This window comes from Drosophila bipectinata, unplaced genomic scaffold, assembly GCF_030179905.1.
Source record: "Drosophila bipectinata strain 14024-0381.07 unplaced genomic scaffold, DbipHiC1v2 scaffold_53, whole genome shotgun sequence".
In the NCBI taxonomy this organism is placed as follows: Eukaryota; Metazoa; Arthropoda; class Insecta; order Diptera; family Drosophilidae; genus Drosophila; species Drosophila bipectinata.
Genome location: NW_027222977.1, coordinates 92,527 through 104,046, shown reverse-complemented (window position 1 = coordinate 104,046; position 11,520 = coordinate 92,527). Strand labels below are relative to the sequence as shown.

Here is an 11,520-nt window from a genome sequence, read left to right as displayed (position 1 = left end):
AAAAATAGTATGATTACATACATTGGAATTCATGCCGCAAGTCTACTGATAAGACTGTTATAACAAGCTCTCAACAAGGAAAATTTTACTTCCATCAGAATGTGAGGAGGATCATACTTATTTTGGAAGAGTGTCGAGAACTTTGCATTATCGAGAGTGTTCCCCTTCCCACTAAGTATATCAGCAAGACTCGGTCGAAATAAGAAAGACGAGATGTCAAGCTGTGCTTGACTGAATCTCCTATAAAAGGAAGATTTTCCGCTGAGAGGAATAGTGTTTCATGTGCCTTCGAACAGTACGCATACCCTTACTCTTTTTTTCGAGATGAAATATTTGGTAACTATTTTTTTTTTTGAAAACATACGATACGATATTGCTTTCTTGAAATATTGAAATAGTTGGTAACTATTTTTTTTTTTTTGAAAACATACGATACGATATTGCTTTTTTGCTTTCTTTGCCATCACCATGGCTCGTCCCCAATTTGGCTTTGGTGGATATGGAGGATTCGGGGGACAGCAGCAGCAAGAAGAGCAATACGGTGGAGGCTTTTCCGGCTTTGGAGGAGAGTTTGGACAGCAACAACAGCAACAAGACGGCTTCGGAGGCTTTGGAGGTCAAGAGCAACAACAGCAACAAGCCGGTTTCGGAGGCTTTGGAGGGGGCTTCGGTCAGGAGCAACAGCAACAGGGCTTTGGTGGATACTTTTGATAATTTCCATGTCATTAATTTGTACCATATAGTCATGTGGGAGTATAGTATCTTGATTAACAAATAAAAAATTTTAAATGAAAACATATCAATCTTTTAAAGCCCTGTTGGCCGTTAAAATTCCGCTTAATTTTTGATAGAATTAATGCGTATTTCTGCTCTGAGCCAGTTAATAATTTAGTGCGATACATTAGGCGACAATAAGGCGACATTTTGGGTGTCAGCATTTGACACTAAAACTAATTTAATGGAAAATATCCGAGGAGAAGACTTGAAATTTTCCCTTATCGCGACACGCAACTGTCGCAAATCCGCCGCGGGCTGACAACAACTAAGTATAGAATCGCACCCGGCTCATGTGGTTCATATTTTAGCCGACATATCTATTTATATGCAAATGCCACACCTCCCGGAATGTCGAGGCAGCCCCACTGTCACCTGGACTACTCATTCTCGAATGCGTGCCAAAGTCAAAGCCGAAGAATTTTCCTTTGTTGTTTCGGCATTCCTGCAATAATAAATCACGGCACCTATGCCATCGCCGGAAGGGAGTCGGCGAGGAAAAACTAATAAATCCAAGGCCAATTAATTGACTTAACTGCTCCTGGCAAAGGCACATACCAAAGATGAGAGGCGAACGCAAGGGCATAAACATAGCCAAAGTTAGGCCCACGGCAAAGGCTCCAAAGGGTCGCAATTTATGGCCGCAACATCAACTCGAACCCACACATAATAAATCATAACATTTTACAGATAATAGAAAACCTCACACATGTCCAATGAATTGCCTCCCTTAGCTACCAAAAGATATCGGTTTGTTGGCCCGCTAGCTAGAAATTTTAATAAGCCGCAAAGAGTTTCCACTACGAGCAGTAGGGGGAATAAAAATGGTTTCGCATAATTTATGCCGCCTAGGAGGAAACTAATCATGCCATCGCAGACATGAGCACTCTTAAGCTTAAAAGAGCAGGACCAGGTTTTCCAAAAAACCAACAGGCTGGCATTTTTCTATCAAATCTGTCAATATTCAATTTTTGGTTTTTTGGGGAAAAATTTAGTTTGTAGTAGGCTGTGAGGTCGAATTCCTGCCTATATAAGGCGGAATTTGTATAGAAAGCATCAGTATAATTTTCAAACGGCTAGAAGCAAGACGCAAAATTAAAAGTATAGTCTCTGAATTATTTTTTGAAAAAAAAAATATTTAAATTACAGTGACAAGTTTTATATATAAAAATAATAAAAATCAACGACTGGTGAGTATGAAAAATAAATTCCCCCAAAAAATATTCCTTTCTTTATAAATTAATAAATTAAATTCAGTAAAGCAGGGAAAAATATTTTCTTCTAAAAAAAAATCGGTATAAATCTAAATTTAATTTAAAATTTCAATCGTAGTACGGATCGCGGTAGTTTACATATCTCGTAGTTTACATATCATAGTTTACACAGTTTAAAAGCCAATGAACGGTTCCCCCAAAAAATAATCCTTTCTTTGGGATTTGATCGGTCAAAATTTATATACAGTACACTTTGAAACGTTGAGAAAGCAGTTCCTAAATTAATAGTGAAAAAAAATTGTTTATCGAGTGAAATTTTATTAATAAATAGTAAAGAGTGAAAAGTCTTGGTGCCGGTGCCAGGCATTCATCCCAGCTTTCAACTGGGAATAATTTTTGCATCTAAAAAAAAATAGGTATAAATCTAAATTTAATTTAAATTTTCAATCGTAGTTCGGATCGGTACAAATTTAAATTTTATTTAAATTTTCAATCGTTGTTCGTATCGGTATAAATCAAAATTTTATTTAAATTTTCAATCGTAGTTCAGATCGGAATAAATCTAAATTTTATTTAAATTTTCAATCGTTATTCGGATCGGTATAAATTTAAATTTTTTATTTTCAATCGTAGTACGGATCGCGTGAGTTTACATATCTTGTGGGGTTAGCGAGTTGGCCAAAGCCAATGTACGGTTGCAAAGCATGTTGAGTGAAAGTGTTAGAAGCTTCCTTGGGCAACGCCCTTGGACCGGGCCGCGTGCTTGTCTAGATGTCGGATGGTATTGCCCGCCTATCTAGCCTTAAACTAATGCTGAGGGCAGCCTGACGACAGGCGAGCACCACCTTACCACGCCTCCGCCTATTAATGGTGTCATTTACATGCTGCAGCCACATGCAGTTACCAGCGAAGGGCGACGATAAATCATACCGCGATTTTTGTTTCCATCGGAGAAAAGTCGGTAGTTAATCGGTGCTCTTAGTTTTCTTTTGCCGTCAAAATCGTAAATAAATTATACGCCCTGATTGATCAACTTTTCCCCGATGACAACCATAAAGGGGATAGCAAGCGGGGACGCTGCACTGTCATTGTGGCCGAAAATGTCGAGGCAGCGGCTCATAAACATAAATCCAAGTGACGCTAATTGTTTGTTGCAATTACTGCTGCAGTTGTTGCCACCGTTCGGTTACGTGTGCAGCCAGCGTCGAGGCGACAGGACCTGAAAGGGTCGATGTGGCAGGAAGAGGGGTTGTGTTTGCATGCAAATTTTGTTGCATCTGCAGTTGCTGCTGATGCTTTCGCTGTTGATGCTTCTGCTGCTGCTGCTGCAACGGCAAACAATTACTCAAACATTGTTGCAACTGCTGCTGATATTGTGGATGTTGTTGCTGTTGCTGCCGCTGCTGCTCGTTGTGCGTGTTAAATGGCAACTACTCTGGCGGCTAATGATAATCACTCGATGCCCTCTGCTCCTGTCGATTTCTACTTAGTTTAAGCTGCTTCGTGTTTGGCTTTTATCTTCCTTTTAACTCTTTGTCAGCAGCATAACCAGAAAGGTTTTCAGAGCTTTGATTTAATAGAATGTTGCTTTAGCAACCTGAAAATTAGAAAATTTTAACTTTTCGAAAATGCAACAATGCATAGCAAAGGGCTCTTAATTTGTATAAGCTCATTTTAATTTTTGTTTTTTTTTTAATTGAAGTAACTTGCCTCTGTAAACATGATGCAGCTGCAAAAGCATGCAATCCCTTATTTCTAGCCCCCTCATTTTGATATTCAGCAGATAATTCCAACTATCGCACTCTTTTTTTTCAGAAAAACTTATACGGCTTTGATACGACTTTATACGGATCTTTTTTACCTTTAACGGATCATCGCTAAACTATGGACAAGAGAATCTTCGACGATTATGTAGGGGAGAGCGTAGAACCGCAGGTTCATGGGGTACTAGCGCCACCTAGCGGGAGGTAGCTGCTGCAAGTGGCAACATTATATCCTAATTTATCAGGAATCTGCAAGACTGCATTTTCGTTAACGTAGAGTCTTCCACGAATCCCAGCTCTAGCCCCGGCAGGAGGCCATTGTTAGACGCTCCATGCTTTCTTTTCGAAACCACACTTTGACCTGAAAGGTTGCATCTATAGAAAGGTCCTAAGCTGCCATAAAAGGAATAAAGTCCCGATCCGTGTCTCATTTTTTTGCGAGGGACGAGGCTTATTATTGTGAAACAGTGGACAGTGGATGCGTTTTGGCCAGATTCTGGCCCAATTACACAGTTTTCCCCAGACCCCTAAGGGTAAGTTCGGATGAGGTGCAGAGCAAAGCAAGTGAATATGCTCTCACACAAACATTTTTTTTTGTTCTTATCTAGGGTAGGGAACGGCGCCTATTTATTTTTAAGTGTCGCAACCAATGAATTAATGCAGAAATGAAGAAATAGTGAAAAAAAACCCTCCCTTTACAGTTAACAGCAAATAATAATGTAGTCTTAAAAACCTCGAAAATTCAAGAAAAATAGAAAAAATATAATCTTTGAATAATAAATATTCGGTTAAAAAAATCTCTAAAATAATGAAGTGAGTAAATATTTAAAGTTTTAATAAGAAAAAATTTAACGGTAAAGAAGATGTAAAGAAAGAAACAACAAAAAAAAAAATGTTGCATAAGAGATTTTGGTTGCTTGTGTGTTTGCCGAGATTTTTCTTCTGTGTCAATTCTTTTTACATTTGATTAACAGAATTTACAGCATCGCCGCCAACGAATGGAAGCGCTTTCATCATTGGAATAATTAGGGTGAGCCATGTTAAACCATCTAATTTAAATTTTCGGCATTTTTATTTTGCTACCGAAATTTATGCTACACATCAATAATTAAATGCAATTAGCCTCCCACAAAAAAAAATGTAGAATTATTAAATAAAAAAAATATATAGATTGAATTAAATTGAAGTAAAAACAAGAAAGGAAAGCTAACTTCGGGCGGAGCCGAAGTTTATATACCCTTGCAGTTAAAACCGGATATATATCGCAAACATCGGATATAGTTGGCCGATCCTTATGGCAATAAGAATATATAATCCAATTTTTTACAATACAAAATCTAAAACAAGTCCCATGCTTCTATCTTCAAAAATACGAAAGTTGATATTTCTACCAAGTACCATTTCCGATCGTTCAGTTATATGGCAGCTATAGGATATAGTCGGCCGATCCTAATGAAATTTGGTAGGTCGGATCAACTGACCAAATATATAATCTGTACCAAGTTCCAGCTTTCTATCTTCAAAAACACGAGTTGGGTCAAAGTTGGGTCATTTCCGATCGTTCAGTTATATGGCAGCTATAGGATATAGTCGGCCGATCCTTACGAAATTTAGCATGTCGTATTATTTTGCCAAAAATAGCTCTCACCTAAAATTTGAACTCTCTAACTTTAAAAACACTTAAACACTTAACAGTTCCGACTTATATACTGCGTGCAAAGGAAAGAAGGGTGTGTGCAAAGTTTCAAGACGATAGCTTTAAAACTGAGAGACTAGTTTGCGTAGAAACAGACAGACGGACAGACAGACGGACATGCTCATATCAACTCAGGAGGTGATCCTGATCAAGAATATATATACTTTATAGGGTCGGAGATGTCTCCTTCACTGCGTTGCACACTTTTGACCAAAATTATAATACCCTCTGCAAGGGTATAACAACAACGAATTTAAAAGTTGAATTGAAGTAATTTTAAAAATGAAAAGAAAAACAAAACTACCTATTAAACACATATACCTAATTTTTTTGTATAAATTATCTCCCAAGTTTTATTAAAATACACTTTTATTTTAGAATATTTTATGAGCCGATCAAATGTATATCCTATCTTTACTTTTATTATATAAATAAACCTATATTATAATGTTTGAGTAAATAACCCTTTTTAACTCCATGCTGACCCAAGAGCCGTCGTAGGTTCGAAATATTAAAAGGGGCCTAATGCGTGATTTTATCGGAAGAGCATTGGCCATGGTAGGGAGGGCTAATAACACCCCCGTTTACATCTAGGGGCGTGGTATGTCTAGCGAGAAGTTCTTTCCTTTTTCTCATCCGTCTGTCCGATTTTCATGTTATCTCTTTTCCGGCCGATTTTGAATCGTTACCAATTCGCACGCGATAAATTTTAATTATTAAAGATAGAAGTGAGCACCCGTAATCTGTGTCCTCTAAAGAACACCACGACACTTGCCGACGAGATATAGCCGGAATACAACGCGTGCGGGACAAACAGTTTGCAAGACCACCAGCTTAACGTTGTTCGTTACAATTACTTGAACTCGGTGGGATCTGACGAGAGCATCCTGTCCGTGATCGAGCCCTCCACTAAAGGTATGCTGACAGGGAAGTCTTGCAAGGCCAAGAAAAAGCCTACATGTGCCCGGAAACAGAAGAAGGGCTCGAAGCCTAAGAAGACGTGCAAGTCAAAACCTAAGAAAACCTGCAAGCCCGGTCCTATTATGAATAATGGATACCTTAACTTCGTGCGTGCCTACCGGGAAAAACACAGTTCCATGAAGCCACAGGAACTGATTAGAAGGGCGGCCAGAGCCTGGTGCCGTTTATCCGAGGAAAAAAAAAATATATACCGGCGCATGGTGAGTTTTTTGCATTATGTTATTTACTATCCTGTAACTAATCTTCTGAAATCCCGCAGGCTTGCAAAGTTACAACTAGTGAAAGACATAAAAGACGCAAAGTGTGCAATCCTGAAAAATGCGAGAAATATTAGGTGGCTTATCTAAGTCTTCTTCAATCAATCCCCGTCTTCTGGACCCTGCTAATTTTGATGTGCTATTGGTGGCTCATCTAAGTCGTCTTCAATCAATCCCTGTCTTCTGCCCTCGGCTAATTTTGATCTGAAAAATTAAGGTTTAGGTTTCCAAAACAGTCTATGGTATATTATTAATAAAGCATAAATTATTTTTTCGGCCTAATAAAGTTTTTATAATGGGAGGAAAGAGGATCAACCAAAATATACGCAAGAGCATGCTTTATGATGCTATTAATCGGACAGAGATAATTTCAGTTCCTATTGTATTTAAGAGAGAACTGCTAGATTGTTAGTTTTAGATTTAAGTTTCTATTCTATTTTAAAAATGGACGGTCGTGTTATTATAGCTTTGCTTTACGTTCTGATTACTTGCAGTCTGACTTCTGCATGAATTATATGTGAGTTGATTTATTTTGAAGAGTTTTTGAAAAATTAAAATAAATTCTTCTATAAAGGGACCAATAAGTGGCCTAAAACAGATGACTTCATGGACCATGTTGGAAGAAAAATAGGATTAGTCTATGGGAGTATTTTTTAACAAATCACCAAGAAAAATGTGTTCAATATCAATAAAGCAAAAATTCACTTTCGGTCAATTTAAGTTTTGATAATGGGAGAAAAGGGTACAACAAAATATTCGCAAGAGCATGCTCGATGTTTCTCTTATTCGGACAGAGATTATTTAATTATTATAATAGTACTTCGCATACCGCCGCGATAGCAAGCTAATCAGTCTTTATTATTCTGCTAAAATGAAAGGTAGTGTTATTGTAGCTCTGCTGTTCGTTTTGAGTGCTTCGAGTCTAAAAGTGGGAGATGGCGATAGGAATAGTGGATTTTTAAAGGAATGAAAGTTCGTTTATTCACAAAACTCTATGTCAAAAAGCCATCAGGCATTCCTTAAATTGGACAAGGAGTTCGACAAATGCTGCCAATCCAGAAAGACATCCAACAAGTTCGACGACTGTGCTTCTTGTTTAATTAAATGTAAAAAGTCTGACAATTCAAATATGAGAAGTCGCGTCTGGTATATTCTTCCCCCTGTGGATCATACTAACAATCCCGTACCCCGTTAAATTTATATCAACATTAAACATCAAAGATCCAGTCACTAATAATCCAAGTTACTACAAACACATAAAAGTAAATTGACTCGTAATCGCCGGCATGGTCAGAAAAAATCAATAATTTTAATTTAACTTAGATTTTGTTATTCTTTTAATAAATTTTTTTTACTATCGGAGAGAAATGGTAATTTTTTTCAAAAATTCCGATGGCAATATATTCAGAAGATCGTATTTGATGTATAGCATGAATGTGGTGTTTAATCGGACATATGTAGCTCTTATTGAGTTTTAAGAGCAGACTTTTGATCATTTAATATTACCGTCACTTAAAAATATCAGTTTTGAGTAGGGAACTGCTTCAAAATTATGAGGAAAAATAAATTATGGATAAGTTGATTTTAAAAATAGGGGCCAATAACGCGTGAACAGGTCGGACAAGTGGCACTCGGTGTTTGGTGTACATTTAGATACATTTGTATCTCGTGGCTCGCTGCGCGTAGCACGTGTATCTGTTTATGCAGCTGTACAAGCCCATGGACTAAATTCAATTTATTATTCCACTATATGAGCTTTCGCACTTAACTTGCATGAATATTGAATGAGGTCTCCGCTATGGAAATGGAACGGGTAACTGCTAACGCTGAACGCTAAATGGGAAAGGTAATGCGGAGGAAGTAAGGGGTGAACGGGGCAGACTGGGGCTGATTGGGGCGGAAAGGTATCGCAAGATTGCGTGTTCGAAGCTTGCCAACAACCATCTGACCCGGCGCCTGTTGTGAAACGGCTAAATTGAAATATTAATAACACGCAACGCTCGCACTGAAGTTTGCAGATGCTATATCTGCAAATGTGTATAATGCATATTGTGGTTTTGCGGAGTCATCCTTGGGACAGTTGGCAAGGAAGAAAGTATAGCCATTTGGTTTCAGATTGGAGTAATTGAGATATGGGTTTGTTTCTTTAACGATAGAATATAAAACTACTTGCTTAGAAATCAATCCAATAATCTTTTTATTGTCAGTCAAATACTGTTTTGGATATCTTTAATAAAAATTGCAAACATCTATTTTGGGCAATCGAGAAATTATGGCAGATATACACGAGCTGATTGTGACGTGCATAATTTTTTTGTACCAGGTGTATTTGCTTTTTGTAAGTATTTTTACGTAATATATGAGACTTGAAAGTTTGTTAAATAATTAAATTTCCTCAGCGATCCATTCACCCTCTCAAAAAGGATGCCATGGCTGCTTATGTTTCACAATATTATGCTATACTATGTGATCAATATGTTTAAACATCTGGCTCAAGGTGGGTTCCTTTTAAAGATTTTGTAAGATATTTATTTATTTAGTTTTATTTTCAGATACTATTAACTCTCCTGGTCCTGTAAACACGTTCTACTATTTACCTCTGGTGTATGAGGAGCCTGCTGGTTCGGAATCAAATCACAGTTGGCATGAAATTCTTAAGTCTTCCAGCTGGCTCTTTTTCGAGTCCCTGTTCCGCCATCATTTGGCCCTGTTGTTGCCGTTTAATTTGGCCCTCCTGGTTCCCGTAAGAGATTCGCTTTGTCCTGTGGCCCCTAAGTGCTCCCTCTACTCCTCTTTCAGCGCTGCAAGTTGGGCTTCATTAGCTCTTTGGTGCTATTGTCTAACCTGGTGATGTTCGGATGCTTCGCTACGGCCATCTGCCAGCTGGTGATTTTAACCAGCCATGCTGCCAGCCTGCGCCTCCTCACGATTCTGTGCCTGGGTCCCATGTGTCAAATGCTCCTGGTGATGCGCCTCCTGGTCCGCATTTGGGTAAGTTCCCGCCACTGGATGGATCACCTGAGATGTGGCCTTAGCCTCTAATTTTTGGTTTCTCTAGTTCAGTATGTGGATTGTTGTTTGAGGAGCATAATTTCGTACCTCAGCCGTCATAATCAGTCTCCGTAGCCCGAAGTTAGTAGCTGCAATCAAAGCAATAAACCAACCAAAGCAACCGGCTCTTTCACTGGGAAACGCAACCGAAAATCACTTTCACTCCGCAAACTGCCAAAACTGCAGCCATTTATGACAGCCCAGCAGAAAGGAAGGCTGGCCGGCGATCTCCTGGAACGTGTGTGGCACAAGGGCCAAAATCGCAAAATCGCAAAATTGTTGCTGAAAAGTTGAACAAATATTAAGATCAGCAGAATGTCGAGTAGAGTCTCGAGCGGGCAGCATTGTTGCTGGTGCAAACTGTTTGCTAGCCTTTGGCACAAACTTTTGACACGCTCCCCGGCCCCGACGCCAGTCGGACTCGGATCCGGATCCGGAGCCTTTGCCGTGGCCGTTGTCGTCGTCGTAGCCGTGACTCTGAGTCCAGAGTTGAGCTGGGGGGAGAGGCCTCCGCAGAGGCTCGCCCTGAACGAAAAATATTCAATGAAAATCGGCAGTCGGGTCTGTCGACTCTTTGTCAATAATACAAAATGGAAAAAATGAGTTGTTGCTGTTCGAGTTTGCATGGTGCAATGCAGACGTCGACGCAGCCCGGGGGTCCGGTTGCGATGCCGTCTGTCCCGACAGCCCACTACCGACAAGAGCATTGCCAAGTTGTGTGTTGTATTTACGTTTTCCTTGGTAATAATTAAATTTCAGGATCTTAAAAGCGATATTCGCAAAAAATGCCACAAGTAGGATTTTAGTCTTGAATCGACATAAACCAAATTATAAAAGCATTAAGAAGGAATCAGGAACTTTAAGCTGGAAACACTTTTCTTGTTAAAACACTATAACCAACAAATGAACTTAAATAAAATATGATACTTTGTATTTCTCTGGTAGCTTCCTCTGATAACTTATTCTTCTTAATCTCATACCTAGTTTCTTGCATACTAATAACCCATCCTGAAAGGATGTTCCCTAAGAAGTTTTTTTCCTCCATTGCGCTTTGGGGCACCTATTCATATAGTTAGTTTACCCTCTTGGAATGATGTACTAGAGCTCGGAGAGCCCTCGACGAATCTCAAGTCGAGATATGGCCACACAGTAACCTAACGAGCCACAGGCATCTTCGGGCCCTATCCTTGTGACTATATAGTAATGAGCAACGGTACGGGTCCTCGTTTCTCTAAGCATGAGAAATTTAATTTGAAGCCACCCCACATGCACACGCACAGTGCCACATACATAATTGTGTATTCACGTAAGAGATATGGTAGCTGAAAGTGCTATATCAACTGGAGAGTCTTGGGGCAGGGAAGCCGGGCCGAGCCGGGCCGGGGCGTGCCGGGCATGGCTTGCCTTAACTATAGATAATGACACGTGAGGTATCGCCTCCCGGGGCTTGGAGTGCTTGATAAATTGCGATAACATAGAAACGACCTGAATGGCGGCTTACTTTAAAACACTTAACCCTTGACGCCCAAGCCAACCACCAGCACGCCCAACCACCATCCCCCTCTACCCATCGAATCCTTAAACCAACGACCCACCCAGGCGACTGTACGCACTTTTAAAGCGCAACTTGATGGAAAACTGCCAAAGAGTTTGACTTCCTTGTTGGCGGATGGGGCCCTAAAGTAGGACATGCCAATGTGCAGGAAAGGTACACTTTGTGGCAAACTGGGAGAGAGCTACTTACTTCGGAGGACAAAAAAAAAGTAATTAGTATTGCCTTCTCC

General features: G+C 39.5%; 2 protein-coding genes and 1 pseudogene across 2 annotated transcripts; all 3 read left to right on the top strand.

The window, feature by feature from the left end:
• Nucleotides 1-379: 379 nt before the first annotated feature.
• Nucleotides 380-1,258, top strand: LOC122321862 (single-stranded DNA-binding protein-like). The gene is made up of 2 exons (XM_070282829.1): nucleotides 380-670; nucleotides 814-1,258. Exons 1-2 carry the CDS (start codon nucleotides 469-471, stop codon nucleotides 846-848), a joined length of 237 nt encoding a protein of 78 aa, XP_070138930.1. The 5' UTR covers nucleotides 380-468; the 3' UTR covers nucleotides 849-1,258.
• Nucleotides 1,259-6,364: 5,106 nt separating this feature from the next.
• Nucleotides 6,365-6,958, top strand: LOC122321858 (protamine-like). The gene is made up of 2 exons (XM_043212822.2): nucleotides 6,365-6,628; nucleotides 6,688-6,958. Exons 1-2 carry the CDS (start codon nucleotides 6,365-6,367, stop codon nucleotides 6,760-6,762), a joined length of 339 nt encoding a protein of 112 aa, XP_043068757.2. The 3' UTR covers nucleotides 6,763-6,958.
• Nucleotides 6,959-8,873: 1,915 nt separating this feature from the next.
• Nucleotides 8,874-10,669, top strand: LOC122321857 (uncharacterized; annotated as a pseudogene).
• The last annotated feature ends 851 nt before the right edge of the window (nucleotides 10,670-11,520 follow it).